Raw genomic sequence first — 27595 nt, forward strand, 5'->3', positions numbered from 1 at the left:
CCTCTGTCGCTCGCTCTCGCTCTCCCCCTCTGTCGCCCGCTCTCGCCCTCTGTCGCCCGCTCTCGCCCTCTGTCGCCCGCTCTCGCCCTCTGTCGCCCGCTCTCGCCCTCTGTCGCCCGCTCTCGCCCTCTGTCGCCCGCTCTCGCCCTCTGTCGCCCGCTCTCGCCCTCTGTCGCCCGCTCTCGCCCTCTGTCGCCCGCTCTCGCCCTCTGTCGCCCGCTCTCGCCCTCTGTCGCCCGCTCTCCCCCTCTGTCGCCCGCTCTACCCCTCTGTCGCTCGCTCTCGCTCTCCCCCTCTGTCGCTCGCCCTCGCTCTCCCCTTGTCGCTCGCCCTCGTTCTCCCCTTGTCGCTCGCCCTCGCTCTCCCCCTCTGTCGCTCTCCCGCTCTCCCCCTCTGTCGCTCGCTCTCGCTCTCCCCCTCTGTCGCTCGCTCTCGCTCTCCCCCTCTGTCGCTCGCTCTCGCTCTCCCCCTCTGTCGCTCGCTCTCGCTCTCCCCCTCTGTCGCCCGCTCTCGCCCTCTGTCGCTCGCCCTCGCTCTCCCCCTCTGTCGCTCGCCCTCGCTCTCCCCCTCTGTCGCTCGCCCTCGCTCTCCCCCTCTGTCGCTCGCCCTCGCTCTCCCCCTCTGTCGCTCGCTCTCGCTCTCCCCCTCTGTCGCTCGCTCTCGCTCTCCCCCTCTGTCGCTCGCCCTCGCTCTCCCCCTCTGTCGCTCGCCCTCGCTCTCCCCCTCTGTCGCTCGCCCTCGCTCTCCCCCTCTGTCGCTCGCCCTCGCTCTCCCCCTCTGTCGCTCGCCCTCGCTCTCCCCCTCTGTCGCTCGCCCTCGCTCTCCCCCTCTGTCGCTCGCCCTCGCTCTCCCCCTCTGTCGCTCGCCCTCGCTCTCCCCCTCTGTCGCTCGCCCTCGCTCTCCCCCTCTGTCGCTCGCTCTCGCTCTCCCCCTCTGTCGCTCGCGCTCGCTCTCCCCCTCTGTCGCTCGCTCTCGCTCTCCCCCTCTGTCGCTCGCTCGCCCGCTCTCCCCCTCTGTCGCTCGCTCGCCCGCTCTCCCCCTCTGTCGCTCGCTCGCCCGCTCTCCCCCTCTGTCGCTCGCTCGCCCGCTCTCCCCCTCTGTCGCTCGCTCGCCCGCTCTCCCCCTCTGTCGCTCGCTCGCCCGCTCTCCCCCTCTGTCGCTCGCTCGCCCGCTCTCCCCCTCTGTCGCTCGCTCGCCCGCTCTCCCCCTCTGTCGCTCGCTCGCCCGCTCTCCCCCTCTGTCGCTCGCTCGCCCGCTCTCCCCCTCTGTCGCTCGCTCGCCCGCTCTCCCCCTCTGTCGCTCGCTCGCCCGCTCTCCCCCTCTGTCGCTCGCTCGCCCGCTCTCCCCCTCTGTCGCTCGCTCGCCCGCTCTCCCCCTCTGTCGCTCGCTCGCCCGCTCTCCCCCTCTGTCGCTCGCTCGCCCGCTCTCCCCCTCTGTCGCTCGCTCGCCCGCTCTCCCCCTCTGTCGCTCGCTCGCCCGCTCTCCCCCTCTGTCGCTCGCTCGCCCGCTCTCCCCCTCTGTCCCTCGCTCTCCCCCTCTGTCCCTCGCTCTCGCCCTCTGTCGCTCGCTCTCGCCCTCTGTCGCTCGCTCTCGCCCTCTGTCGCTCGCTCTCGCCCTCTGTCGCTCGCTCTCGCCCTCTGTCGCTCGCCCTCGCCCTCTGTCGCTCGCCCTCTGTCGCTCGCCCTCTGTCGCTCGCCCTCTGTCGCTCGCCCTCGCCCTCTGTCGCTCGCCCGCTCTCCCCCTCTGTCCCTCGCTCTCCCCCTCTGTCCCTCGCTCTCGCCCTCTGTCGCTCGCTCTCGCCCTCTGTCGCTCGCTCTCGCCCTCTGTCGCTCGCTCTCGCCCTCTGTCGCTCGCCCTCGCCCTCTGTCGCTCGCCCTCTGTCGCTCGCCCTCTGTCGCTCGCCCTCTGTCGCTCGCCCTCGCCCTCTGTCGCTCCCCCTCTCTCCCCCTCTGTCGCCCGCTCTCCCCCTCTCTCCCCCTCTGTCGCCCGCTCTCCCCCTCTCTCCCCCTCTGTCGCCCGCTCTCCCCCTCTCTCCCCCTCTGTCGCTCGGTCTCGCTCTCCCCCTCTGTCGCTCGCCTGTCGCTCTCCCTCGCCCTCTGTCGCTCGCCCTCTGTCGCTCGCTCTCGCCCTCTGTTGCTCGCTCTCGCCCTCTGTCGCCCGCTCTCCCCCTCTCTCCCCCTCTGTCGCTCGCTCTCGTTCTCCCCCTCTGTCGCTCGCTCTCGTTCTCCCCCTCTGTCGCTCGCCCTCGCTCTCCCCCTCTGTCGCTCGCCCTCGCTCTCCCCCTCTGTCGCTCGCCCTCGCTCTCCCCCTCTGTCGCTCTCCCCCTCTGTCGCTCGCTCTCGCTCTCCCCCTCTGTCGCTCGCTCTCGCTCTCCCCCTCTGTCGCTCGCTCTCGCTCTCCCCCTCTGTCGCTCGCTCTCGCTCTCCCCCTCTGTCGCTCGCTCTCGCTCTCCCCCTCTGTCGCTCGCTCTCGCTCTCCCCCTCTGTCGCTCGCTCTCGCTCTCCCCCTCTGTCGCCCGCTCTCGCTCTCCCCCTCTGTCGCTCGCTCTCGCTCTCCCCCTCTGTCGCCCGCTCTCGCTCTCCCCCTCTGTCGCTCGCTCTCGCTCTCCCCCTCTGTCGCTCGCTCTCGCTCTCCCCCTCTGTCGCTCGCTCTCGCTCTCCCCCTCTGTCGCTCGCTCTCGCTCTCCCCCTCTGTCGCTCGCTCTCCCCCTCTGTCGCTCGCTCTCCCCCTCTGTCGCTCGCTCTCCCCCTCTGTCGCTCGCTCTCCCCCTCTGTCGCTCGCTCTCCCCCTCTGTCGCTCGCTCTCCCCCTCTGTCGCTCGCTCTCCCCCTCTGTCGCTCGCTCTCCCCCTCTGTCGCTCGCTCTCCCCCTCTGTCGCTCGCTCTCCCCCTCTGTCGCTCGCTCTCGCTCTCCCCCTCTGTCGCTCGCCCTAGCTCTCCCCCTCTGTCGCTCGCCCTAGCTCTCCCCCTCTGTCGCTCGCCCTAGCTCTCCCCCTCTGTCGCTCGCCCTCGCTCTCCCCCTCTGTCGCTCGCCCTCGCTCTCCCCCTCTGTCGCTCGCCTTCGCTCTCCCCCTCTGTCGCTCGCCCTCGCTCTCCCCCTCTGTCGCTCGCCCTCGCTCTCCCCCTCTGTCGCTCGCCCTCGCTCTCCCCCTCTGTCGCTCGCCCTCGCTCTCCCCCTCTGTCGCTCGCCCTCGCTCTCCCCCTCTGTCGCTCGCCCTCGCTCTCCCCCTCTGTCGCTCGCCCTCGCTCTCCCCCTCTGTCGCTCGCCCTCGCTCTCCCCCTCTGTCGCTCGCTCTCGCTCTCCCCCTCTGTCGCTCGCCCTAGCTCTCCCCCTCTGTCGCTCGCTCTCGCTCTCCCCCTCTGTCGCTCGCTCTCGCTCTCCCCCTCTGTCGCTCGCTCTCGCTCTCCCCCTCTGTCGCTCGCTCGCCCTCCCCCTCTGTCGCTCGCTCGCCCGCTCTCCCCCTCTGTCGCTCGCTCGCCCGCTCTCCCCCTCTGTCGCTCGCTCGCCCGCTCTCCCCCTCTGTCGCTCGCTCGCCCGCTCTCCCCCTCTGTCGCTCGCTCGCCCGCTCTCCCCCTCTGTCGCTCGCTCGCCCGCTCTCCCCCTCTGTCGCTCGCTCGCCCGCTCTCCCCCTCTGTCGCTCGCTCGCCCGCTCTCCCCCTCTGTCGCTCGCTCGCCCGCTCTCCCCCTCTGTCGCTCGCTCGCCCGCTCTCCCCCTCTGTCGCTCGCTCGCCCGCTCTCCCCCTCTGTCGCTCGCTCGCCCGCTCTCCCCCTCTGTCGCTCGCTCGCCCGCTCTCCCCCTCTGTCGCTCGCTCGCCCGCTCTCCCCCTCTGTCGCTCGCTCGCCCGCTCTCCCCCTCTGTCGCTCGCTCGCCCGCTCTCCCCCTCTGTCGCTCGCTCGCCCGCTCTCCCCCTCTGTCGCTCGCTCGCCCGCTCTCCCCCTCTGTCGCTCGCTCGCCCGCTCTCCCCCTCTGTCGCTCGCTCGCCCGCTCTCCCCCTCTGTCGCTCGCTCGCCCGCTCTCCCCCTCTGTCGCTCGCTCGCCCGCTCTCCCCCTCTGTCGCTCGCTCGCCCGCTCTCCCCCTCTGTCGCTCGCTCGCCCGCTCTCCCCCTCTGTCGCTCGCTCGCCCGCTCTCCCCCTCTGTCGCTCGCTCGCCCGCTCTCCCCCTCTGTCGCTCGCTCGCCCGCTCTCCCCCTCTGTCGCTCGCTCGCCCGCTCTCCCCCTCTGTCCCTCGCTCGCCCGCTCTCCCCCTCTGTCCCTCGCTCTCGCCCTCTGTCGCTCGCTCTCGCCCTCTGTCGCTCGCTCTCGCCCTCTGTCGCTCGCCCTCGCCCTCTGTCGCTCGCCCTCTGTCGCTCGCCCTCTGTCGCTCGCCCTCTGTCGCTCGCCCTCTGTCGCTCGCCCTCGCCCTCTGTCGCTCGCCCTCTGTCGCTCGCCCTCTGTCGCTCGCCCTCTCTCCCCCTCTGTCGCCCGCTCTCCCCCTCTCTCCCCCTCTGTCGCCCGCTCTCCCCCTCTCTCCCCCTCTGTCGCTCGGTCTCGCTCTCCCCCTCTGTCGCTCGCCTGTCGCTCTCCCTCGCCCTCTGTCGCTCGCCCTCTGTCGCTCGCTCTCGCCCTCTGTTGCTCGCTCTCGTTCTCCCCCTCTGTCGCTCGCCCTCGCTCTCCCCCTCTGTCGCTCGCCCTCGCTCTCCCCCTCTGTCGCTCGCCCTCGCTCTCCCCCTCTGTCGCTCGCCCTCGCTCTCCCCCTCTGTCGCTCGCCCTCGCTCTCCACCTCTGTCGCTCGCTCGCCCTCTCTATACCTCTGTTGCTCGCCCTCGCTCTCCCCCTCTGTCGCTCGCTCTCCCCCTCTGTCGCTCGCTCTCCCCCTCTGTCGCTCGCTCTCGCCCTCTGTCGCTCGCCCTCTGTCTCTCTCGCCCGCTCTCCCCCTCTGTCGCGGTCTCTCGCCCGCTCTCCCCCTCTGTCGCGCTCTCCCCCTCTGTCGCGCTCTCCCCCTCTGTCGCGCTCGCGCTCTCGCCCTCCCCCTCTGTCGCCCGCCCTCCCCCTCTGTCGCCCGCTCTCCCCCTCTGTCGCCCGCTCTCCCCCTCTGTCGCTCGCTCTCTTTCTTTAATCCCCTAGACTCTAGTTGTCATCAGGTCTCTTATGTAGGAGGCATGGGGAGGCTTTGTACTTTGCTGTATGCCCGACCAGCACTGTCCCTTGTGTAGCAGCAGCAGCACCCGTTCCTCAACCATTAGGGCTAGTGTTGTATTGTTTTGTGATATGTTTGTGGACTCTCGTGCCACTGTGCACATGTGAGTGTGCTGTGGAATAGCATACACCTCTGTGTGCTTGGGTTTACATTGTCTGTAGCCTAAAAGCAGATTTGTGCTTGATTAGAAAATGTGGTCGGTGGTGCCATATGGAGGGTGTAACTCAATTGTGGAGCCTCCAGAGGGGTAATTGAGCTCTGCGGAGGTTTCCGTAAAGCTCCGCATTGACATGATTGGTTGACTGTAGGTGGGGGCGGGAGGTCCTGTATAAACACGTTCTCAGTTCCTTGACAACAGCTCTGCTCCATGAAGTATGAATGTCCTTACTTTTGCAGAGGCAGCATCACTGTAAATTCTGCTTGTCCAATGCAGAAGTCAGATTGACCATGTAGCTCCTTTGTCTCATCTGCATGGTGGCAGGTGGTGATGCTATTTGCATGTCTTTTTGTGTTTTCATGATACGGGTGATAGGGCTTTTGTAACATGTTCTCTGGCTCCAGGGACTCACTTTGTATAGCATTTGAATTGGCCTGTCCAGTTTTGAATGGCAAACTATCACAATAGTTTTCTGGGGTAAGGGAAGTATTTGTGCTGTCTAGATTTTGTTTAGTTTTTTTGCCATGATAACACACGACCTGTGGGGCTATGCAGGTAAGCAGCAATGAGACTTCTGATGAACTATATTTCACCCTTGGATCAGTGAACAGACTGATAAAGCCATGGCTAACAATGCCACCCACAGCCTCAGGGCAGGCTACATGATTGTGTGTCTAGGTTCAGGGCTGAGTGTCTTTGTCTTAAACTCTGTCTCCCTCTGCCTGGCACTTTACCAGTTATAATGCATTAGAGACATTGTATAAATTTGACCTGATCGATGGATTCTTGTTAACTCTGCTGCAATCCTTCTGTCAGTGCTGTCCCTCACGCTGCTAAACTTTGGTTTTCTTCTTATACACACGGACTCTGAGACCTGTAGTAAATCATCTAATTATGAATTGCCTTAATTGGTGGATAAAATGTGGCGCATATGCGCTATTCGGTTTAGTTGTAGTTCAGTGCAGTTGGTATTATTCACCTCTTATGGCTGTGAGCAGGCGGTTAGTTGTGTACAGTGGGACTTTCCGGCTTCCCCTCCAGGGGCTCCTAATCAATGGCTATGAGGCATAATCAGCAGCACACACAACTGGACATATCCTTAGCTTCCTCACAGTGGTGTCTGTACTGTCTTGTGTTGTGGCTAGATGTTAAGCTGAGACCTGTCCTTGTCTCTCCTCCTATAGCAGGGCTATGTCCTCGGCAGCAACCACACCTCCATCTGTGGACAAAGTGGACGGATTTTCACGGAAGTCTGTCAGGAAGGCCAAGCAGAAGCGATCGCAGAGTTCGTCCCAATTCCGGTCTCAGGGCAAACCCATCGAGCTCACGCCCCTGCCCCTGCTCAAGGGTAAGGATCTAATATCAACTACCTCAACTCTACTACTTAGTCTCTACCCCTAACCCTCCTCTAAACCAAACATCACAACTGTAGTGCTAACCTGTGAGTGTTGTGTTGTGGTGGTGTGTTTTAGTAGTGAATGTCGATACCAGCATGGTGGGAAGCGAGCAGTCAGCCTAGTTCCTGCTCATCAGTTCTGCCAGGTCATTTTTCTTCATGAAAGCCTGGGACAATCCCAGTGTGTGAGCGAGTGTTTGAGTCTCTCTATGCTCATGCATTATATACGTCAGTGTGTATGCATGCTGTTTTTTGTGTGACATGCATGACTATGGAATTCAACATGTTTTTATTGCTGAAAGTAGAACCAACGCATTTTGTGTTTTGGACTTTATCAGGGATTTTAAAGAATGGGGCAGAAATCCTTGTTCTGTTTTATTTGTATGTCTGTAAAAACCCTGAATGCCAAAACGCATTGATTTTACTTTCAGCAATAAATCTTGTGTAATTTTTTTAATTGAATTCCATTGTCCTCCAGGGGTTGTTCATTCTCCTGTCCTTCAGTTTGCTACTCAATTCATGCACCTTGTTTGGAAAGCGAGGTAGCGGCAGGGATCCCTTCCCTGTGTGACCTGCATGCCAAGACAGGGAGGAAGCCTGCTGATTCACAGGCAGGTCAGTCCTCTCCTTCAGGCCTGGCTCTATACAATCTGTTAGTGAGACTAGTGACATGTGAAATGCTCCCCAACAGGAGCCCCCGCCTCAACCTCAGCTGCCTTTAGCAGCCATGGTGTGTCCCTCCCTCTTGAGGGTGTCTGCCACACCAGTGCCCCTTAGGCATGGCCTCACCTCGCTCTTATCCACTCAGGGCCACCCTATAGTCTATTTGCCTGGCTGTGAGTGAGTTAGTCTGTCACTGTTACCTGCCAGTGCAGTTGCAGAACATGGCAGAGCTCTGGGCGAGCAGGGTGCAGACCTCTCAGGTTATGTCCTCTCCTTTCTCTGAGGACCGGGTGGGTAGCTGTCTCCTGTTGATGTCCTGTTGTTAGTCAGAATGACACTATGCCCAGTCGCGCTCTTATGTTCTGCTTGTGTGCCTGACTTTGCTCTGCATTCCTGCCTCAATGATAGGTTTGGGCAGCACTGCTGTGCACTATACACTGTGTACAAAACATAAAGAACACATTCCTAATATTGAGTTGCACCCCCTTTTGCCCTCAGAACAGCCTCAATTCGTCTGGGTATGGACTCTACAAGTTGTCAAAAGCGTTCCGCATGGATGCTGGCCCATGTTGACTCTGATGCTTCCCACAGTTGTGTCAAGTTGGCTGGATGTCCTTTTAGTGGTGGACTATTCTTGCCGTTCTTGACGCACTCAAACCGGTGTGCCTGGCACCTACAACCATACCTCGTTCAAATGCGCTTCAATCTTTTGTCTTGTCCATTTACCCTTTAAATGGCACACACACACCTTTTCTCAAGGCTTAAATATCCATCTTTAACAGGTCTCGTTACGTTCATCTACGCTGATTTGAAGTTGATTTAACAAGTGACGTCAAGGGATCATAGCTTTCACCTGGTCAGTGTGTCAAGGAAGGAGCAGGGGTTCCTAATAGAGGTCGACCGATTGATTTTTCAAAGCCGATACCGATTTGGCGGACCAAAAAAAGCCGATACCGATTAATCGGACAATTGTTTTTAAATTTTTTTTAATTTGATATGACAATTACAACAATACTGAATGAACACTTATGTTAACTTAATATAACACATCAATAAGAATCAATTTAGCCTCAAATAAATAATGAAACATGTTCAATTTGGTTTAAATAATGCAAAAACCAAGTGTTGGAGAAGAAAGTAAAAGTGCAATATGTGCCATGTAAAAAATCAAACGTTTAAGTTCCTTGCTCAGAACATGAGAACATATGAAAGTTGGTGGTTCCTTTTAACACGAGACTTCAATATTCCAAGGTAAGAGGTTTTAGGTTGTAGTTAATATAGTATTTATAGGACTATTTCTCTCTACCATTTGTATTTCATATATACCTTTGACTATTGGATGTTCTTACAGGCAGTGTAACAGTATAGCTTCCGCCCCTCTCCTCGCCCCTACCTGGGCTCGAACCAGGAACACATCGACAACAGCCACCCTCGAAGCATCGTTACCCAAAAGCCGTGGCCCTTGCAGAGCAAGGGGAATAACTACTCCCAAGTCTGAGCGAGTGACGTTTGAAACGCTATTAGCGCGAACCCCGCTAAGTAGCTAGCCATTTCACATCGATTACACCAGCCTAATCTCGGGAGTTGATAGGCTTGAAGTCATAAACAGCGCAATGCTTGAAGCATTGCGAAGAGCTGCGGGCTAAACGCACTAAAGTGCTGTTTGAATGAATGCTTACGAGCCTGCTGCTGCCTACCACCGCTCAGACTGCTCTATCAACTCATATACTTAATTATAACATAATAACACACAGAAATACGAGACTTTGGTCATTAATATGGTCAAATCTGGAAACTATCATTTCAAAAACTAAATGTTTATTATTTCAGTGAAATACGGAACCGTTCGGTATTTTATCTAATGGGTGGCATCCATAAGTCTAAATATTCCTGTTACATTGAACAACCTTCAATGTTATGTCATAATTGCGTAAAATTCTGGCAAATTAGTTCGCAACGAGCCAGGCGGCTCAAACTGTTGCATATACCCTGACTCTGCGTGCAATGAAAGCAAGAGAAGTGACACAATTTCCCTAGTTTAATATTGCCTGCTAACCTGGATTTCTTTTAACTAAATATGCAGGTTTAAAAATATATACTTCTGTGTATTGATTTTAAGAAACGCATTGGTGTTTATGGTTAGGGACAGTCGTGCAACGATTGTGCTTTTTTTGCAAATGCGCTTTCTTTAAATAATCCCCCTGAGTTGCATAGATTTATATTTAATGATTTGTTATCTTAGTGTATACCCTCTATGTCCTTAAATTAACACCTGCATGATAGAAGGTGCAAATATATTGGCCACAATAATTCAAAATTATTAAACGGAAAGATTGTCATCTTTGCGTGAGTGCCTTTTTAGCCTCTTATGGATCGGGGAGATGCTAGCGTCTCAACTGGCCAATTGCCATTCAAATAAAATGCTATAAAATTCAAACTTTCATTAAATCACATGTAAGATACTCAATTAAAGCTACACTCGTTGTGAATCCAGCCAACATGTCAGATTTTAAAAATGCTTTTCGGCAAAAGCATAAGATAGCCTGCACCCATCTGCACCAGCAGTAAACAAAGGAGCTAGCGTAGCAGGCGCTACACAAAACGCTGAAATAAAATATAAATATGCATTACCTTTGACGAGCTTCTTTTGTTGGCACTCCAATATGTCCCATAAACATCACAATTGGTCCTTTTGTACGATTAATTCCGTCCACATATATCAAATGTCCATTTATAAAGCGTGTTTGATCCAGAAAAAAACGGCTTACAAAAACACAACGTCACTACAAAATATTTCAAAAGTTGCCTATAAACTTTGCCAAAATATTTCAAACTACTTTTGTAATACAACGTTAGGTATTTTTAAACGTTAATAATCGATCAAATTGTAGACGGGGCAATCTGTATTCAATACAGGAACGAAACCAAACTAGCACTGCTGTTCACGTCTTGCGCAACTCACAAATGTGTCCCCAGTTCCGAGTTGGCCTACTTCTTCATAGAACAAAGGAATAACCTCAAGCATATTCCAAAGACTGGCGACATCGTGTGGAAGCGGTAGGAACTGAAAATGGGTTCCTATTAAATATCCAATGGCAAAGACAATATAGTGAACAGAGAGGGGGGGGGGGAAATCTGAACAGTTAGTCCTCTGGGTTTTGCCTGCTACATAGGTTCTGTTATACTCACATACCTGATTCAAACAGTTTTATAAACTTCAGAGTGTTTTCTATCCAAATCTATGAATAATATGCATATCTTATATTCTTGGCATGAGTAGCAGGAAGTTGAAATTATGCACGCTATTTATCCAAAAATGAAAATTCTGCCCCCTAGCTTTAAAAAGTAATGGCACCAAAAAGTAAATATATCCGATTCCATTTTAGTGACAGCTTTTTACTTCTAATCTCCTCCATTTCTATAACTCCTCAAAGGAGCACACCAAGTAGATGTAGATCTAGGAGTCCAGTGGTTTATTAACTTCCAGCAAGTTGTCTCAAATCATAGTCTTTTAGGGCCAGTTAAAAGAACCAGTGAAATGCAGCAGCAGAGCTTAAATGCATTGAAATGGTGTGTGTGTGTGTTGTGGCCTGTTACCTGAGCTGCAGGGCCTGGGTTAATCTATCCATCTAGGTTGTGGAGACTGGCGACGCCTCGTCCCTCCACGCTGCTCCGCCACATGCCCTCTTTAATCATCCACTGACTGACCTTTGACCCATAGGGGCAGAGTGCTTTAGTTTGTACTCTGGAGAGTGGTGAGACTGGGAAGGAGGCCTATCAGACTTCACCTGCTAGTCACAGCCAGGGAAATGAAATGGTTTTCCTGGAACTTTATCAGAACCTTTTAATGTTTCAGTTCTTTTGAGTTTTCTTGAAAGTGGAAAGGGGACAGATTTTCACTCCGCATCAACAATGATACACATTTTTATTTGCTAGGCTGCAGAGCCCATGTCCTCAACAAGAGCACCATTTTATTCCTAGATGTTTTTATTCCCGTTATGGATGCCTCCGTCAGTGTGCAAGTCAGAAGTTTCGTTGTGGTAGTTCTTTAAGAGCCACTACACAGAGAGTTAGAGGGATGGTGATGGTGACAGAGAAAGAAGTAGTATGAGCCTAACATGGCGCCTGGAGAAAGGATTAGTGTGTCCTAATGCTCCATGGCAGAGGGAGGAAGAGGAGTTTCCAACACTTGGCCAGGTCAGGGCAAACCCTTTTCCCTCATTCCACATTTCCTAGATGACTGAAGTCTTGGTGGAGTGATGCCAATGTTAAAGGTTAAAAGCAGTCAAACTTGATTTTCCTGTGTTTTAAATATATTTCCACAATGAGGGTGGAAAAATAATGATAATGCCCTTTTTAGTGTAAGAACTGTTTGAAAAGACCACCTGAAATGACAGCTTGTTTTGGTGGTATAGGTGACTTGCCTTGGTTAATAGACTAATAAGAAAGAGTTCCAAACCGCTCTGCCAATTTTTGTTTTCCCCTCCCCACTCAGACCACTGACATGTCCTAGCTTAATTCTTGCTTTAGAAATTGCTCTTTGCTAAGAAGCTAATTGTTTTTTTTTTGACCATTTTTAATTGAAAACAATCCCAGTAAGGTACTTAAATGTTACCCAGAAATGATTTTATATTGAGATAAAAGGCTGCATTGCACCTTTTTAAGGAAGAGACCTGGGGAGATGCCTGTTTTTAGGACCACGTCTCTGTGTAATACGTATGCTGGTTCGCTGTCTCTGACCTCGTGAGCAGAATTTTAAAAAGAGGTGAGCAGAAATAGAATGAAGACTGGAACATGGTGTGGGGTGGGTGTAAAGCACCGGCCGTAGAGCCCCCCTCTGCTGTTTCCTGGGCTCTGCCCCATGCTCCCCTCCACACCCTCCTCAGGGGTAACCTGATCCACGAGGTGTTTCTTTAGACTTCCAGACCGACTCGCTCCAAACAAGCAGCACAGGGGAGCGTGGGCCCACTACAACAACAAACTGATTTTTACACAGTCATGTTTTTATATGTTTTGTGAAAGATTTTTGGCTGATGGATTCTCCAGCGGTACGGAAACCTACTTGAGTGAGTGTCCGTGGTGCTGCTGGGGGTAAGAGTGCCTTAGTTGGCCTGCTAGGTGCCCTCTACGACTTGGCCAGCAGGGCTGGTCTGTCTGTGGGGCTGAGTGGAGAGAATGGAGTGGAAATGGCAGAGGGACATGGTTTACTAGGCTATAGTAGAGATGGAGAATGGAAAGAACGAAAGAGGGTTTGACTGAGCTTTTAAGTGGTCCGTAGGAGAAAGGTGGATCTGCCTGTACAGCAAGCATCTCTGAGTGCTGGTATAGAGGTGAGTCGTACTGTGGATGGGCAGTAGCTTCTCTGTTTGCCACACAGCTACCTTCCTCTCCTGTTGGCTGTCTGTCTTCCAGAGGATGTTGTGGTAGCCAGGCAGGTGTTGCTGCAGGCAGGGCTGCTGCTTGCAGGTGTTTTCAGAGTTGTGCTTGTTAAGGGCATAGTGTGGTGCCTATGGCTCGTGGAATGATTGCTATGTGATTTTCCCAGATCTCGCTGCCCCTCTCAGCTGTTGCAGTGTGTAAAGAGAACCTTTGTGGGGACAGCCCTAGATTAGAGTGCCTTTTTGAAAGGAGAGGAAACATATTTATCACACACTGGATAGTTGTAGTAGGGCTGGACTATATGTCCAAAATATCATATCACCCTAGGGTGGCAACACATACATTCTACGTGATTTCAATGGGTCTTTCTCCATTCTGATTGTTTTATTCTGTTTAATTAAACTTCAACTAAAAATAAATGATCAATTTCTCAACTTCCTGTATTAATTTGAGGTTATTTCCACATTGCCACTTAGAGCTGCACAATATGAGCAAACAATCTAGGCCTTATTTTTAACCAAATGTTGCAATTACTATTTGACTCACGATTTAGAGAAAAATACTTGTGTGAACTGTTGTAATCATGGAAATGGAATGATTGTTCAAATTCTATGGTTAGAATATAATCGTGTGCGCTATGAATATAGTGTTTGACATGACAACGAATGAAAAATGCCAGGAAGAGTTATTGTGGAGGCGAAAGAAACACACACCTGTTCAGGCGAGGTGCTGGCTAGTGGAGTGGAACACTTGGAAAAAGAAAAGGAGTGCTGCACACTGTAGGAGCTCAGATGCAATAATTTCATAACCAACGTTTTGAAAGACAAGCTGTCATCAGGGTATATTGATAAGCACTGCGGGTCACTAGTTTATATAGTTTCAAAGGACACACATAGGTATCTGTAATCATGCCTGGTTGTGGCTTGATAGCAATGGTTATTTACAGATATAAACTGAACATATAAAACACATGAATGGGTAGCATACAATCATAGATACAATTTGGCTACATAAGCTTGCAAACATTTACAATGTATAGCAAAGTCACATTCGCAAGAATGGCTTTGGATCAAAGTTGACGTTGAGACCGAAGGGAGCAAGGCTCTTTAAATTAAATATCCAGGCAGCCTCTCGTTTAAAAAATGAATTGTCAAGGTCACCTCCTCTCCTATGGAGGGGTGACGTGTTCGATGCCGATACAACGTAAGGACGAAGTCGTGGTTCGCTTCCAAAAAGTGGGCAGCAACTGGGTACATCGAGTTTTTGCACCTAATGGTACAACAATGCTACGAGAGGAGGAAGAGTTATTGTGACAGGGTACGAACTAGTGTTGTTTCCTAGGGGACCCTATAATTTTTTATTTTATTTTTTATTTTACCTTTATTTAACTAGTTAAGAACAAATTCTTATTTTCAATGACGGCCTAGGAACAGTGGGTTAACTGTACAGATTTGTACCTTGTCAGCTCGGGGGTTTGAACTTGCAACCTTCCAGTTACTAGTCCAACGCTCTAACCACTAGGCTACCCTGGCTAGATTGAATGTTTTCTCTTAGCTACTTCATGTAGCTAACACATTCATGCTTAACGTATTCTTTGCTTTAGAAGATACTATTGCACAAACATACTGATTTAGCTCTACACCATCACTGGTATTATCAGGCAGTGTATATATAGCTAGTTACGTTTGCTCTGACTCAGTACATTTATTAGCTAGCTAGCCAGCTAACTAGCGATTAGCATTAGCGGCCAAACCAATTTAGGCCCAACTTGCTAAGAAAAGACAAACTAGCCATTTGCAGATGTAAGAAACACAAACTAATAGTATAATTATAGAACACTAGTGGATTTATATTAAGAAGCAAAGTGAAAACAGCGTTGTCATTAACGTTGTTGCACGTGCTGCATTGACCGTGCAAACTGTCAATGCGCTCCTTGTGTGACAGGGCGGGCCTACTGTAGATCTGTGTGGAGAATAGAGAGAGAGAGAGCGGAGAGGGATGACTAAAGTAGAGGAGTAATCTATAAAAATGGACGTTACACACGGCGTATCACATTTAACAAACCAAACATTCAAATACCTTTTATAGAAGGTAACGTAAAAACCCAAACCAGTTTTTACGCATCAGGCGCATCAATACCGGTATATCGTAAAATACAGTATACTGCCCAGCCCTAAGGTGCAGTGAAATGTCTCTACTAAGAGGTGATGTGATTTTTATTAGTGATAACAAATGAACAGTTGCTTTACAATGCCTAAGATGCTTTCATTGGCCTAAGTTAAAACAAATGATATTGACTGGTCATGTAGTGTTACCATAGTGGGGAGCCAAGTTTGCATAGGATGATTACATCAGTCAATGATTGACAGTAGTTCATAATGATACTTCAGAGAAGCTTCCATATGAGGACACATAAATGGGCAAATAGCTGAAAATATTACAAATATTTAGGCTTGTATCAACATTTACTCTAGTCATTCATTTGTATAGTGGTTGACTGAATTTAATTTATTTTTAAATTCCAATCTGCTTTGGTATTTTATTATATAGAAAGGTCAATGTAGAGAGGAGATAGATACTAAGAGGGGCACACAGACAAAGGGCTCAGGTGAGAATTGTAATCCTGTTGCAAAGGGGATGTGTGGTTCAGTTGGGTGTTTCAACTAGGCCAGGGGTTCTTAAATCTTTCCAGCCTGCGACCCAAATGAGAAATTGTGTTTTACTGGGCCCCAAGCTTATAAAAACATAAATATCTGTACATTTCATTGCCCTTATGCCTGAAACAAATGTAATATAGACAAATAACAATGAAATACCCATATAAATAGCATTTCATGTAAATGTTTCCCCATTTTTAAAAACACATCTTTCTAGGTTGGAACTGTTGCTGTTAAAATACAATAAATCATTCTCATTCTGAACTGAAATAAACTGATCACATCACACAGATGTAGACCAGAAAACACACACACTCCTAATGAGAGGTGTGTGTGTGTGTGGCTGGTTGAAGTTTTCAACAAGTCTATTCTGGGCTCAGTTTTTGACAGTGCAACCCTGAGGTCATGCTTAGCATTCAGTCTGTTTCTGTACTTGTTTTTTTAAAGTATGCCAGTGTTGAGAGCCCTGACTCGCATAGTTATGTGGTGCCAAACAGGACCAGAACATCTACTGCTTTCTGTTAGGCAGGAGACCGCTTCCTGCTGTAGATAAGCAGAACTGTGTGTGTGTGCCGCAAAATAGCATCTTGCTTCAATGCGTTCATTCCAGTTCAGAATTAAATTGTTTAGTTGTATTTTAACAGCAACAGTTCCAACCTAGACTTGTTTCACCAATCATTTCTAGAGTAAGATGTATAATAGGCCTGATCATTTTTCGTATGTGGCCCATTTCAGGAAACTAGGCGTATGTCGCGGGTCACTACTTCACAGGAGAGCCGTTTGAACGGAAACTATATAAAAAAAAAAAAAATGCCTTCTGGAACATGTGAACTTTCATGTGTCTTAATAACAAACTTGTATGCTGTCTGTAAATGTGAATACAAAATCCAGTGAGAATGCAGAGCGCCAAATTAAAATAAATTACTGTAAAAATCAAACTTTCATGAAATCATACATGTAAGATACCAAATTAAAGCTACACGTGTTGTGAATCCAGCCAACATGTCAGATTTCAAAAAGGCTTTTCGGCGAAAGTAAACGATGCTGTTATCTGAGGATAGCACCTCAGTAAAAAAAAAAGTTTTCTCCCCAATTTCGTGGTATCCAATTGTTAGTAGCTAGTATCTTGTCTCATCGCTACAACTCCCGCACAGGCTCGGGAGAGACGAAGGTTGAAAGTCATGCGTCCTCCGATACACAACCCAACCAAGCCGCACTGCTTCTTAACACAGTGCGCATCCAACCCGGAAGCCAGCCACACCAATGTGTCGGAGGAAACACTGTGCACCTGACAACCTTGGTTAGCGTGCACTGCGCCCGGCCTGCCACAGGAGTCGCTGGTGCTCGATGAGACAAGGATATCCCTACCGGCCAAACCCTCCCTAACCCGGACGACGCTAGGCCAATTGTGCGTCGCCCCACGGACCTCCCTGGTCGCGGCCGGTTACGACAGAGCCTGGGCGCGAACTCAGAGTCTCTGGTACAGCGCCCTTAACAACTGCGCCACCCGGGAGGCAGGAGAAGCATATTTCAACCCTGCAGGCGCGACACCAAACGCAGAAATAAAAATATAATTAATGCCTTACCTTTGACGAGCTTCTTCTGTTGGCACTCCAATATGTCCCATAAACATCACAAATGGTCATTTTGTTCAATTAACTCCGTCAATATATATCCATTTATTTGCCGCGTTTAATCCAGAAAACACCGGTTCCAACTTGCGCTTTATCTGACTACAAAATATCTCTCAAGTTACCTGTAAACTTTGCCAAAACATTTCAAACTACCTTTGTAATACAACTTTAGGTATTTTTTTACTTCTTGACACACCCATCCCGTTAGCGGGATCATTTTCATCAACACCCGCTGAATTGCAGCTCGCCAAATTCAAATTAAATTACTAAAAATATTTTATTTTCATGAAATCACAAGTGCAATATAGCAAAACACAGCTTAGCTGGTTGATAATCCACCTGGCGTGTCAGATTTCAATACAGCTTTTCGGCGAAAGCATAACAAGCGTCTATGTAAGGACATCTCTCTCAGTAGACACATTACAAACACTAGCAGCCAAGTAGATTGGTCACGAAAGTCAGAAAAGCAATAAATTAAATCGCTTACCTTTGATCTTCGGATGTTTGAACTCACGGGACTCCGTTACACAATAAATGTTCCTTTTGTTCCATAAAGATTATTTTTATGTCCAAAATACCTCCATTTGTTTGGCGCGTTATGTTAAGAAATCCACAGGCTCGAACGGTCACGTCATCGCAGATGAAAATTCCAAATAGTATCCGTAATGTGCACAGAAACACGTCAAACGTTTTTTATAATCAATCCTCAGGTTGTTTTTAAAATATGTAATCGATAATATATCAACCGGGACTAGATTTTTCAATAGGAGCGGTAGAGACAATGGCTGCCCCACTCTGTTGCGCAAGCAAAACTCTCAAACACCCAGCTATCCACTGACGTGATGTGATCTTTCTCGCTCATTTGTCAAAATAAAAGCCTGAAACTGTCTAAAGACTGACACCTTGAGGAAGCCATAGGAAAAGGAATCTGGTTGATATCCCTTTAAATGGATGCAAGGCATCCAATGGAACAGAGAGCTTTCAGGAAAAACAGCACTTCCTTGTTGGATTTTCAACAGGTTTTCGCCTGCAATATCAGTTCTGTTATACTCAGACTGTGACAGTTTTGGAAACATTTGTGTTTTCTATCCTAATCAATTCAAATCAAATCTAATTTATTTATATAGCCCTTCGTACATCAGCTGATATCTCAAAGTGCTGTACAGAAACCCAGCCTAAAACCCCAAACAGCAAGCAATGCAGGTGTAGAAGCACGGTGGCTAGGAAAAACTCCCTAGAAAGGCCAAAACCTAGGAAGAAACCTAGAGGAACCAGGCTATGTGGGGTGGCCAGTCCTCTTCTGGCTGTGCCGGGTGGAGATTATAACAGAACATGGCCAAGATGTTCAAATGTTCATAAATGACCAGCATGGTCGATTAATAATAAGGCAGAACAGTTGAAACTGGAGCAGCAGCACGGCCAGGTGGACTGGGGACAGCAAGGAGTCATCATGTCAGGTAGTCCTGGGGCATGGTCCTAGGGCTCAGGTCCTCCGAGAGAGAGAAAGAGAGAATTAGAGAACGCACACTGAGATTCACACAGGACACCGAATAGGACAGGAGAAGTACTCCAGATATAACAAACTGACCCTAGCCCCCCCGACACATAAACTACTGCAGCATAAATACTGGAGGCTGAGACAGGAGGGGTCAGGAGACACTGTGGCCCCATCCGAGGACACCCCCGGACAGGGCCAAACAGGAAGGATATAACCCCACCCACTTTGCCAAAGCACAGCCCCCACACCACTAGAGGGATATCTTCAACCACCAACTTACCATCCTGAGACAAGGCTGAGTATAGCCCACAAAGACCTCCGCCACGGAGGAGCTATTATATGCAATTATATGCATATTCTAGTTTCTGGGCCTGAGAAATAGGCAGTTTCAAACGAGTATGTTTTTAGCCAAAAACAAAAATCCTGCCCTTAACACTTAAGAAGTTAACGTAAATAATTGATAAAATTGAAGACGGGATGATCTGTGTTCAATACAGGAGGAAAACACGTGCCTCTATCTAAAAGTACACTTCAAGTTACCCTCCTTCTGGATGGCCGTACTTCTTCATTACACAAAGAAAAAACCTCAACCAATTTCTAAAGACTGTTGACATCCAGTGGAAGCGGTAGGAACTGCAAGAACGTCCCTTAGAAATCTGGATTCCCAATGAAACCCCCATTGAAAAGAGTGACCTAAAAAAAAACTGAATGGTTTGTCCTCTGGGTTTTGCCTGCTAAATAAGTTATATACTCACAGACATGATTCAAACAGTTTTAGAAACTTCAGAGTGTTTTCTATTCAAATATACTAACAATATGCATATCTTATCTTCTGAGGATGAGTAGCAGGCAGCTGAGTTTGGGCATGCATTTCATCCGGACGTGGAAATACTACCCCCTGGTACCAAGAAGTTAAGACTCTACTATGCAAGTAACCATTTTGGGTGCGTTTCTATGTCTACTCTCGTCTGACTGTGCCAGAGCGCAGAATAACTGATGAATTTATGAACGCTCAACACCCGTTGTTTACTGACACCGGTCATATTCATTGGAAAAATAGCGTTATTAAATTGTTGCCAGCAGCACAGTTGGTTACCATCGCTCTGGATTACATAACAGCCTAACCAGCTCTGCTAGGGTGACTAAAATGGTCAGAGTGGGGTGTTCTCTAATTTCTGTTTGGAAGTAGCTAGCAAGCTAGCCAATGGATCAACCCTACACATCGGCCAGAGGATCCAGTGTATGCTCTGATTTTACGAATGGACAACCTGATGGCACAGTTGCAGTCACCAACGCTCTGGATAATTTAACAGCTTAACCAGCTCTACTTGGGTTAGTAATGTGCAGTGAGCTTTTCTCTCATTTGTGTCTGGAAGTATCTAGCAAGTTAGCTTGGGTGCTTGACTGCTGCTGTTAGTACCGAACGCTCAACTCAACCCTTAAAGAGATGGGCGGGGCTAAAGCTTAAGAGGGTGTGAACGATGCTGAATGGGTGTAGATCAAGTAGCGCTCTCTAGTAGTAGTACCAAAACATTCATTTTATTAAACCTTTTATTTAACTAGGTAAGTCAGTTTTAAGAACAAATTCTTATTTACAATGACTGCCTATGCCAGCCTAACCCGGACGACGCTGGGCCAATTGTGCGTTGCCCTATAGGTCTCCCAATCACGGCCAGTTGTGATACAGCCTGGAATCGAACCAGGGTCTGTAGTGACGCCTCCTGCACCGAGATGCAGTGCCTTAGACAGCTCCTCCACTCCGCATAGGTTCTTCCTCAACTGTAGTGTATGATAACATTTTCTAGCTCTGAGTCTCTACTTTTATCCAATGTAAAAAAAACATGTAAAAATGTTTACTTCTTAAGACCATTTTGAGCTGGTCAGTCTCATGTACTGTTACTTAGGGTTGCACCATCAGTAGCTAGCTAGCTTTGGCTAACGTTAGCTAGCTACATGGGGATTTTTTTTTAAGAGACACTCACATCTACTACTATGAGAGGGAGTACTCCCTCCTTGCTGCTTATCACCGGTTATGAAATGACAACGACAATGCCTTCTTTGCTAGCTGACTTACTCTTCCACTGTCGAAGCACTGTTTCCTGAAGCATTCTGTCCTGTTCTGAAAGAACTCCCTGGGTTTACCGCCATGCTGTGGATGTTTGGTCAGGATGTTTTCATTTGTTAATTTTGAGAGACTCATTACTAAGCACTTCCCCGCACAAAACCCATTGTGGGCGCTCCTCGTTATTTCTGTTTGTTTTAAGCCAAGAGAAACTCGTCTCTGTATTTGCGTTTCATCGAGATTGATCTGTCAGAACTTGTGGCTAGCTTGAGTCCATTTGATGACCGTGGTGAGTGATGGCGAGTGGGAATGAGAAGTCGGTGGCTGACAACGCATCATCTGCTGCTGAAGGACAGCGCTGCAGCGTGTGGATCGCAGAGTGATCTTCAAGATAACTGCCGATTTTTAAAAGATCCAGTAAACCGCAAAGCACACAGGCATCTCCCACCCACTCGTGCAGCTGCCAAACTGAGCAGAGACACCGCTGCTAAGTAGAGAGCGCACTGAAGAATGCATTTGCACTTGGCCAAATAAATTCCGGTAATTAATGATACATTTACTGACACGCCACAACCTATATTTTAAATACGACCGGTCTATACGAGACTGGGGCGCAATCCTCTCACTCAAACACACCTCCCTAACCCTTACCTGGCTGGGTGTCTTATCTGCAGCTCAGAGACTATGGAGACTGTGTGTGGTTCTCCCTCTGTGTTGTGATGGTCTGCCTCTCTCTGCATACATACATACAGTACATATTGACCTTCAGTCTCTGGCACGGTGTTGGCCTGGTAACCTGCTGAGCCCATCTGTTGGAGCCTCTCACTCTCTCTTGCAGCTGTAACTCAAGCCTGACCAGCCAGTCACACACACTGCTTTTATTGATTGGCCCGGGACTTTGCTCTCTGAAAGCTAAAAATTATTTCCATGCGTCACTTTCATGGGTTGTTAAAAGGGCACAAAATTAATTATCGACCTGCATGCAATTCCTACAGATCCCACACGATGTCGCCATTGTCGTCATTTTCCAGGGACTTTTTTCTTGGTAAATCCAACTAACTGGATTCAATTTCTTCCGGTCTCCACCAGGATGTTTTGAATGTGCACATTGGCAGCCATTGATTTGAAGACGAGGAGCTATTGAATATACATCGCCCTGTAATCATTTTGATAGATTATAAACGTTTACTAATACCTAAAGTTGGATTACAGAAGTATTTCGAAGTGTTTTGTGAAAGTTTATCGTCGACTTTTTTAATTTAAAAAAATGACGCAGCGTTTAAAAAAGATGTTTTTTTCTGAATGACACAGCTTCCATAGAAAGCTATTTTGGGTATATATGGACCGATTTAAACGAAAAAAAGACCCAATAGTGATGTTTATGGGGCATATAGGAGTGCCAAGAAAGAAGCTCGTCAAAGGTAATGAATGTTTTATATTTTATTTCTGCGTTTTGTGTAGCGCCGGCTAAGCTAAATCTTTGTTTACATCGCATTCAGGCATTTTGGGGTGTTGCATGCTATCAGATAATAGCTTCTCATGCTTTCGCCGAAAAGCATTTTAAAAATCTGACTTGTTGGCTAGGTTCACAACGAGTGTAGCTTTAATTCAATACCCTGCATGTGAATTTTGATGAACGTTTGAGTTTTAACGAGTACATTTAGCATTTAGCGTAGTGCATTTGCATTTCCAGGTGTCTACTTGAGACATCTGCATCTCAAGTAGGAGCAAGAAGTTAAACCAAATTGAACATGTTTCATTATTTATTTGAGACTAAATTGATTTTATTGATGTATTATATTAAGTTAAAATACAAATAAATAAATACATTTGTCCGATGTAATCGGTATTGGCTTTTTTTGGTCCTCCAATAATCAGTATCGACCTCTAGTAGGCATAGCCTATAGGCTATGCCTACTAGTGTTTTTATCTTTTACATTTTTTAAACGTATTCATTCGGGTTCACAGTGCGGACCGAACCAAGGTCCCCGTACCGAACAGTTCAGTATGAGTACTTTTACTTAGCAATGTTGCTTCTGCCTTTTGCTTCTAGCTTTTCTCAGCCTGCAGGTCTCTGTTTAACCCATCTTTTTTTAGTCGGGTTAAAAGGTAAAGGTAAGGAAATGGCAGACAGCGGGCTGAGTTGGAGATATATCACCATGCATTGGAGCTGCATCTTAGTGAGTCCATGTCTCTGAGACAACTTCTAGTACATGATGTCCCTGAGGCTCCAGTCTCATCAGTAGATGTCTCCTATGAAAGGACCCTGTTTATGTGCCGATGATGACTGAGCTCTCTGTATAGGCTTGCACTCTGCTCAATAGCTTTAAGTGACTATCACATTAACTTTGAACATTTCCTGTGGTGAACTGTTAAACTACTCTCGTTCTCCATCTTTGAGAAGCTCAGCTTTCTCCACATTAATTAAACACCAGTGTCTTCATTTAGTCTGCAACGGGAGCTAAGATGATGCTCCCATCCCTGTGCTGGGGCTTGTCAGATTTCTAGAGTTCACTGCACTGGATTGAGCTCAACTCCTTGTGCTGACCTAGTCGGGGCTGGGCTATGGGCAGGGTGCTGTGGATTGCTGTGCTCTGCTGGTATGGGCTTGACATCTGAAAAATGTCAATGTCATTTTAAATGAAAGTTTCACCGTATTTGTGTAAGTGCTGAGCAATGTTCTATAGATTCGGTTTTCAATGTGTATCGAAACCATTTGCTGTTCAAGCACAGTTTGACTACTTTTGCATCGTCATACCAACTGTATTTCTGGTTGCTTGAATAGCTACAATACACATCAAAACAATTAAGGACCCCAGGAATCTATAGAACGTCACTCAGAGATGCACAAATAGGATATAACAGAAACGGGTTAAATGTTTACATGGCGCTGATCTTTCCTATGTAGTTTATTGGGGAAAATTGGGATTGAGACATGCTGAATGCTTTATCTTCAGTGGTGTGAATCTGGGCCCAGCCCAGGGTTGTGTTAGGATAGTCTGGCAGGGATGGGTTAGACTTGGACTCTCACCTATTTTCCACTCCTAAATATATACTTTGTTACACATTGGACTCTTGGATTGTACTGTGTTGGGCTGTGTCCTGGGCAGAGAAACATACTCAGTATTGTAATAACCTGAGATGGTAGAGCTGGTATCTGAATGGTGCTGCTTGCCAAGTCTGGGTGTTCCATGCCATTCTAGGCGTTCCATGCCGTTCTAGGCTGTGCTCCCTGTCATGTGCGGCACTGTTGTGGTCAGCTGAGCGGTGTTCCCACTGCTGGGTGGACAATGTGTGCTGTGTTGTGGGCAGGGCTGTCATGTGTAGGTTTGTTCAGTGTGGTTTGGTGTACTACGTCAGAGGGGTATCCTACGAAGCATGCTAGCTCTACTCAGGCTAGTCCAACTCTGAACTCTTCATTGAGGCAATGTTGAAGCATCAATCTCATGGGCGAGTGCCACATTTTCATTTTTGCTGAAAACTTTTCTTTCATTGAGAGAGCTTCCAAATTCAGCGGGCTGTGGTGTGAATTAGGCATTTAGAAGTGCCTTTTATTATATTACTTATCGTTAATGCGATCTTTGGTGTGCTTATCAGTGCAAACACAAGCCACTTTTCTCCACTCCTATTGCTAATTCTATTTGTGGAATAGCTTGTTGCGTTGTGGATGTAGACATAATCCATAGATGGGTTTTGTGACCTCTAACCCTGATAATTTGCCTGTTAAACTCGTATGCTCGCAATGGCTGCCAGTCTTTACTTGAATGGGAACTACCATCTATGGATTGTCTACAGTTTGGAAAAACAAATGCTGTCATTACTAAATGTCAAGTGAACTGTTTTTTTTAACATTTATAGAGAAATCATTTAAATTAAAAATTTAATCAGTTGTCTTCCTAAAATGAAGGGAAATGGTATACCTAATCAGTTGTACAACTGAATGCATTTAACCCAGCCCCTAAGGACAATGACACAATCTTTGCGAGAGGGAGGGTATCTAATTTAATTGATCCTCAACTCCCACTTCATTCAAGCTAAATTGAGTTTGCCTGCCCTGGAGCAAGTTAGTTCTGAAGGATTTGTTGCCATAGAAATATAACTGACTTTCGTTTGACTGGTTGTCCTGATTGGTTTTCGCCAGGCATAATATGACCAAACACTGCATTCCACAGTAAGAACCTCATACCAACGGTTAAGCATGGTGGTGGTAGTGGGATGGTTTGGGTATGCTTCGCTGCCTCAGGATCTGGACGACTTGCCTTAATAAAAGGAATCATGAATTCTGCTCTGTATCAGAATTCTACAGGAGAATGTCAGGCCATCCATCTGTATGCCGAAGCGCAGCTGGGTCATGCAGCAAGTCAATGATCCAAAACACAATCAAGTCTACATGAAAATGTTTAAAAAGCAATACATTTGAAGGTTTTTAATGGCCTAGTCAAAGTTCAGACCTAATCCCAATTGAGATGATGTGGGAGGACTTGAAACGAGCAGGTCATGCTTGATAATCCACAAATGTCGCTGATTTAAAGCAGCTCTACATGCAAGTTTGGGCCAAAATGATCAACAACTACAGGAAGCATTTGGTTGCAGTTAAGGTAGCACAACCAGTTATTGAGTGTAAGAGGGCAATTACTTTTTCACGTGAGATTTGGGTGTTGCATAACTGTTAATTAAATAAATAACATAAGTATCCATTTTGTTATTTGTGTACTCAGGTACTCAGGCTTTATCTGATATTAGGTTTTGGTTTAAGATCTGATACCATTCAGTTCCAAAAATAGAGAGAATCAGAAAGGGGGAAAATACGTTTTCACGGCACTGTAAAAATCTCAATTTAATCCAATTTAAATTAAGGCTGTAACACAAGGTGGATTTTTCCCCCCCCCAATTATTCTTTTAGATAATTTAAAATGGATTACGTTTAGATTTGTCACTGACCTACACACAGTATTGCATAATGTAAGTCGAATTATGTTTTCAGAATTTTTTACAAGTCAGGAGTCAAGTATTCAACAGAGTGAAAAGGAAGCCTGTACAGAATACAAATATTCCAAAACATGCATCTTGTTTGCAACAATTCACTAAAGTAATACTGCATAAAATGTGGTAAAGCAATACATTTCTTTGTCCTGAATACAAAGTGTTATGTTTGGGCCAAATACAACACCATTACGGAGTCTACTCTCTATATTTTCAAGCATAGTGGTGGCTGCATCATGTCATGGGTATGCTTGTAATCGTTAAGGATTGGAGTTTTAATTTTTTCGGGATAAAAAAAACAATGGAGCTAAGCACAGGCAAAATCCTAGACGTAAACCTGGTTGTCTGCTTTCCACCAGACACTGGGAGATTAATTCATCTTTCAGCTGGACAATAACCTAAAACAAGGCCAAATCTAGTTGCTTACCAAGAAGACAGTGAATGTTCCTAGGTGGCCGAGTTCATTTTGACTTAAATTCACCCCAAAATCTAGAACAAGACCTGAAAATGGTTGTCAAGCAACGATCAACTACCTATTTGACAGCGCTTGAAGAATTTTGAAAAGGATAAGGGGAAATGTTGCATGATCCAGGTGTGGAAAGCTCTTGGTAAGTCTCTAAGCAATACTCTCAGCTGTAATCGCTGCCAAAGGTGCTTCTATAGAGTATTGATTCAGGGGTGTGAATACTTAGGTAAATGAGATTTCTGTATTTCATTTCCAATAAATGTGCAAAAAATATCTTAAAGCATGTTTTCACTTTGTAGATGGGTAGAACAAATCTATTTAATCAATTTTGAATTCAGGCTAACACAATGTGGAATAAGTCAAAGGGGTATGAATACTTTGAAGTCACTGTATGATAGTGTGTGTGTTGTGGCAGACCAGGGGGTTTGGTCAAGACGTTTACACAGATCAGACACGGACAGAGTAGGATTAGCTCGGTTTCAAGGGTGTTTATTAAATAATAAATCAAAAGAAAAGGATAGGTCTCCCCCATGAGACCCTCTCCGGGCTCTGGGTCTTGCTGTATCCTGTCGGGCACAAAAACTGAACTCCCTCCTGTTAGCTCGGGCACCGTCTCCAACTATACGGAAGTCACCTTTCTTCCCCCAGTCCTTCCCCTTCTGGCAGCTTTATGGGACTCGTACAGCTGGTGAGCAATCAGCCCATGATTACCCACCAATTAGTCCTGGCCGGAGAACCTGTCGAGACCTGGCACGTCCAACAGAGGGAGCCATTGCCTCGTGATGTAGACTCTGTCTGCCACCAGGCCTCGACCAGTCGGGGAGGGGGCTGTCGTCGGTGCGACGTGTCTCCCTTCTCGACAGGCAATCCGCGTTTCCATGCTTCGCCCCTGACCTGTGCACAACAGAAAAAGAGAAGCGTTGAAGGGACAAGAAGGGACGTTCCCCCGTCCGATCAAATACCCCAGGTACTCTACCTCCTTGAACCCTAGTTTGCATTTCTTGGGGTTCGCTGCCAACCCGGCTTGCCTGAGCTCGTCCAACACCACCTGGAGGTCCGTCAGGTGCTCTTCCCAACCTTGGCTGTGGCTGATGATGATATCCAAGTAGGCCGCTGCGTACTACTGGTGGGGTCAAAGTACTTTGTCCATCAGGCGCTGGAATGTGGGTGGGGCTCCATGGAGACCGAACTGGAGCACCCGGTACTGATATAGTCCGTCTGGTGTCGGAAACGCTGTCTTCTCCCGGGAGGAGTCTGTCAACGGTACCTGCCAATATCCTTTGGTCATGTACCGGGCCTTTCCCAATCGGTCGATGAGTTCATCCACCATTGGCATGGGGTAGGCGTCGAACAAGCTGATGTCGTTCACACCCCGGAATTCATTACAGAAGCGCAGGCTACCGTCCGGTTTGGGCACCAACACGATGGGGCTGCCCCATGCACTGTGGGACTCTTCAACTACCCCCATCCTCAGCATAGCCTCCACTTCTTGTTTCACGGTCTTCCTTTGGGCCTCCGGAATCC

General features: G+C 48.1%; 1 protein-coding gene across 5 annotated transcripts in view; it reads left to right on the forward strand.

The window, feature by feature from the left end:
• LOC139384147 (serine/threonine-protein phosphatase 2A 56 kDa regulatory subunit epsilon isoform) overlaps positions 1 to 27595 on the forward strand; it is a 77309-nt gene that overhangs the window by 12360 nt on the left and 37354 nt on the right. For 3 of the 5 annotated variants that reach the window (XM_071128831.1, XM_071128830.1, XM_071128832.1), the window contains exon 2: positions 6518 to 6681. In XM_071128831.1, coding sequence (XP_070984932.1) covers positions 6525 to 6681 — 157 coding nt within the window. In that variant the 5' untranslated portion in view covers positions 6518 to 6524. Of the gene's footprint in view, positions 1 to 6517; positions 6682 to 12267; positions 12484 to 27595 lie in introns of those variants that run through there. The other 2 variants (XM_071128833.1, XM_071128834.1) reach the window with 2 other exon arrangements.

This window comes from Oncorhynchus clarkii, chromosome 25 (genome assembly GCF_045791955.1).
Source record: "Oncorhynchus clarkii lewisi isolate Uvic-CL-2024 chromosome 25, UVic_Ocla_1.0, whole genome shotgun sequence".
NCBI classification, from domain to species: Eukaryota; Metazoa; Chordata; class Actinopteri; order Salmoniformes; family Salmonidae; genus Oncorhynchus; species Oncorhynchus clarkii.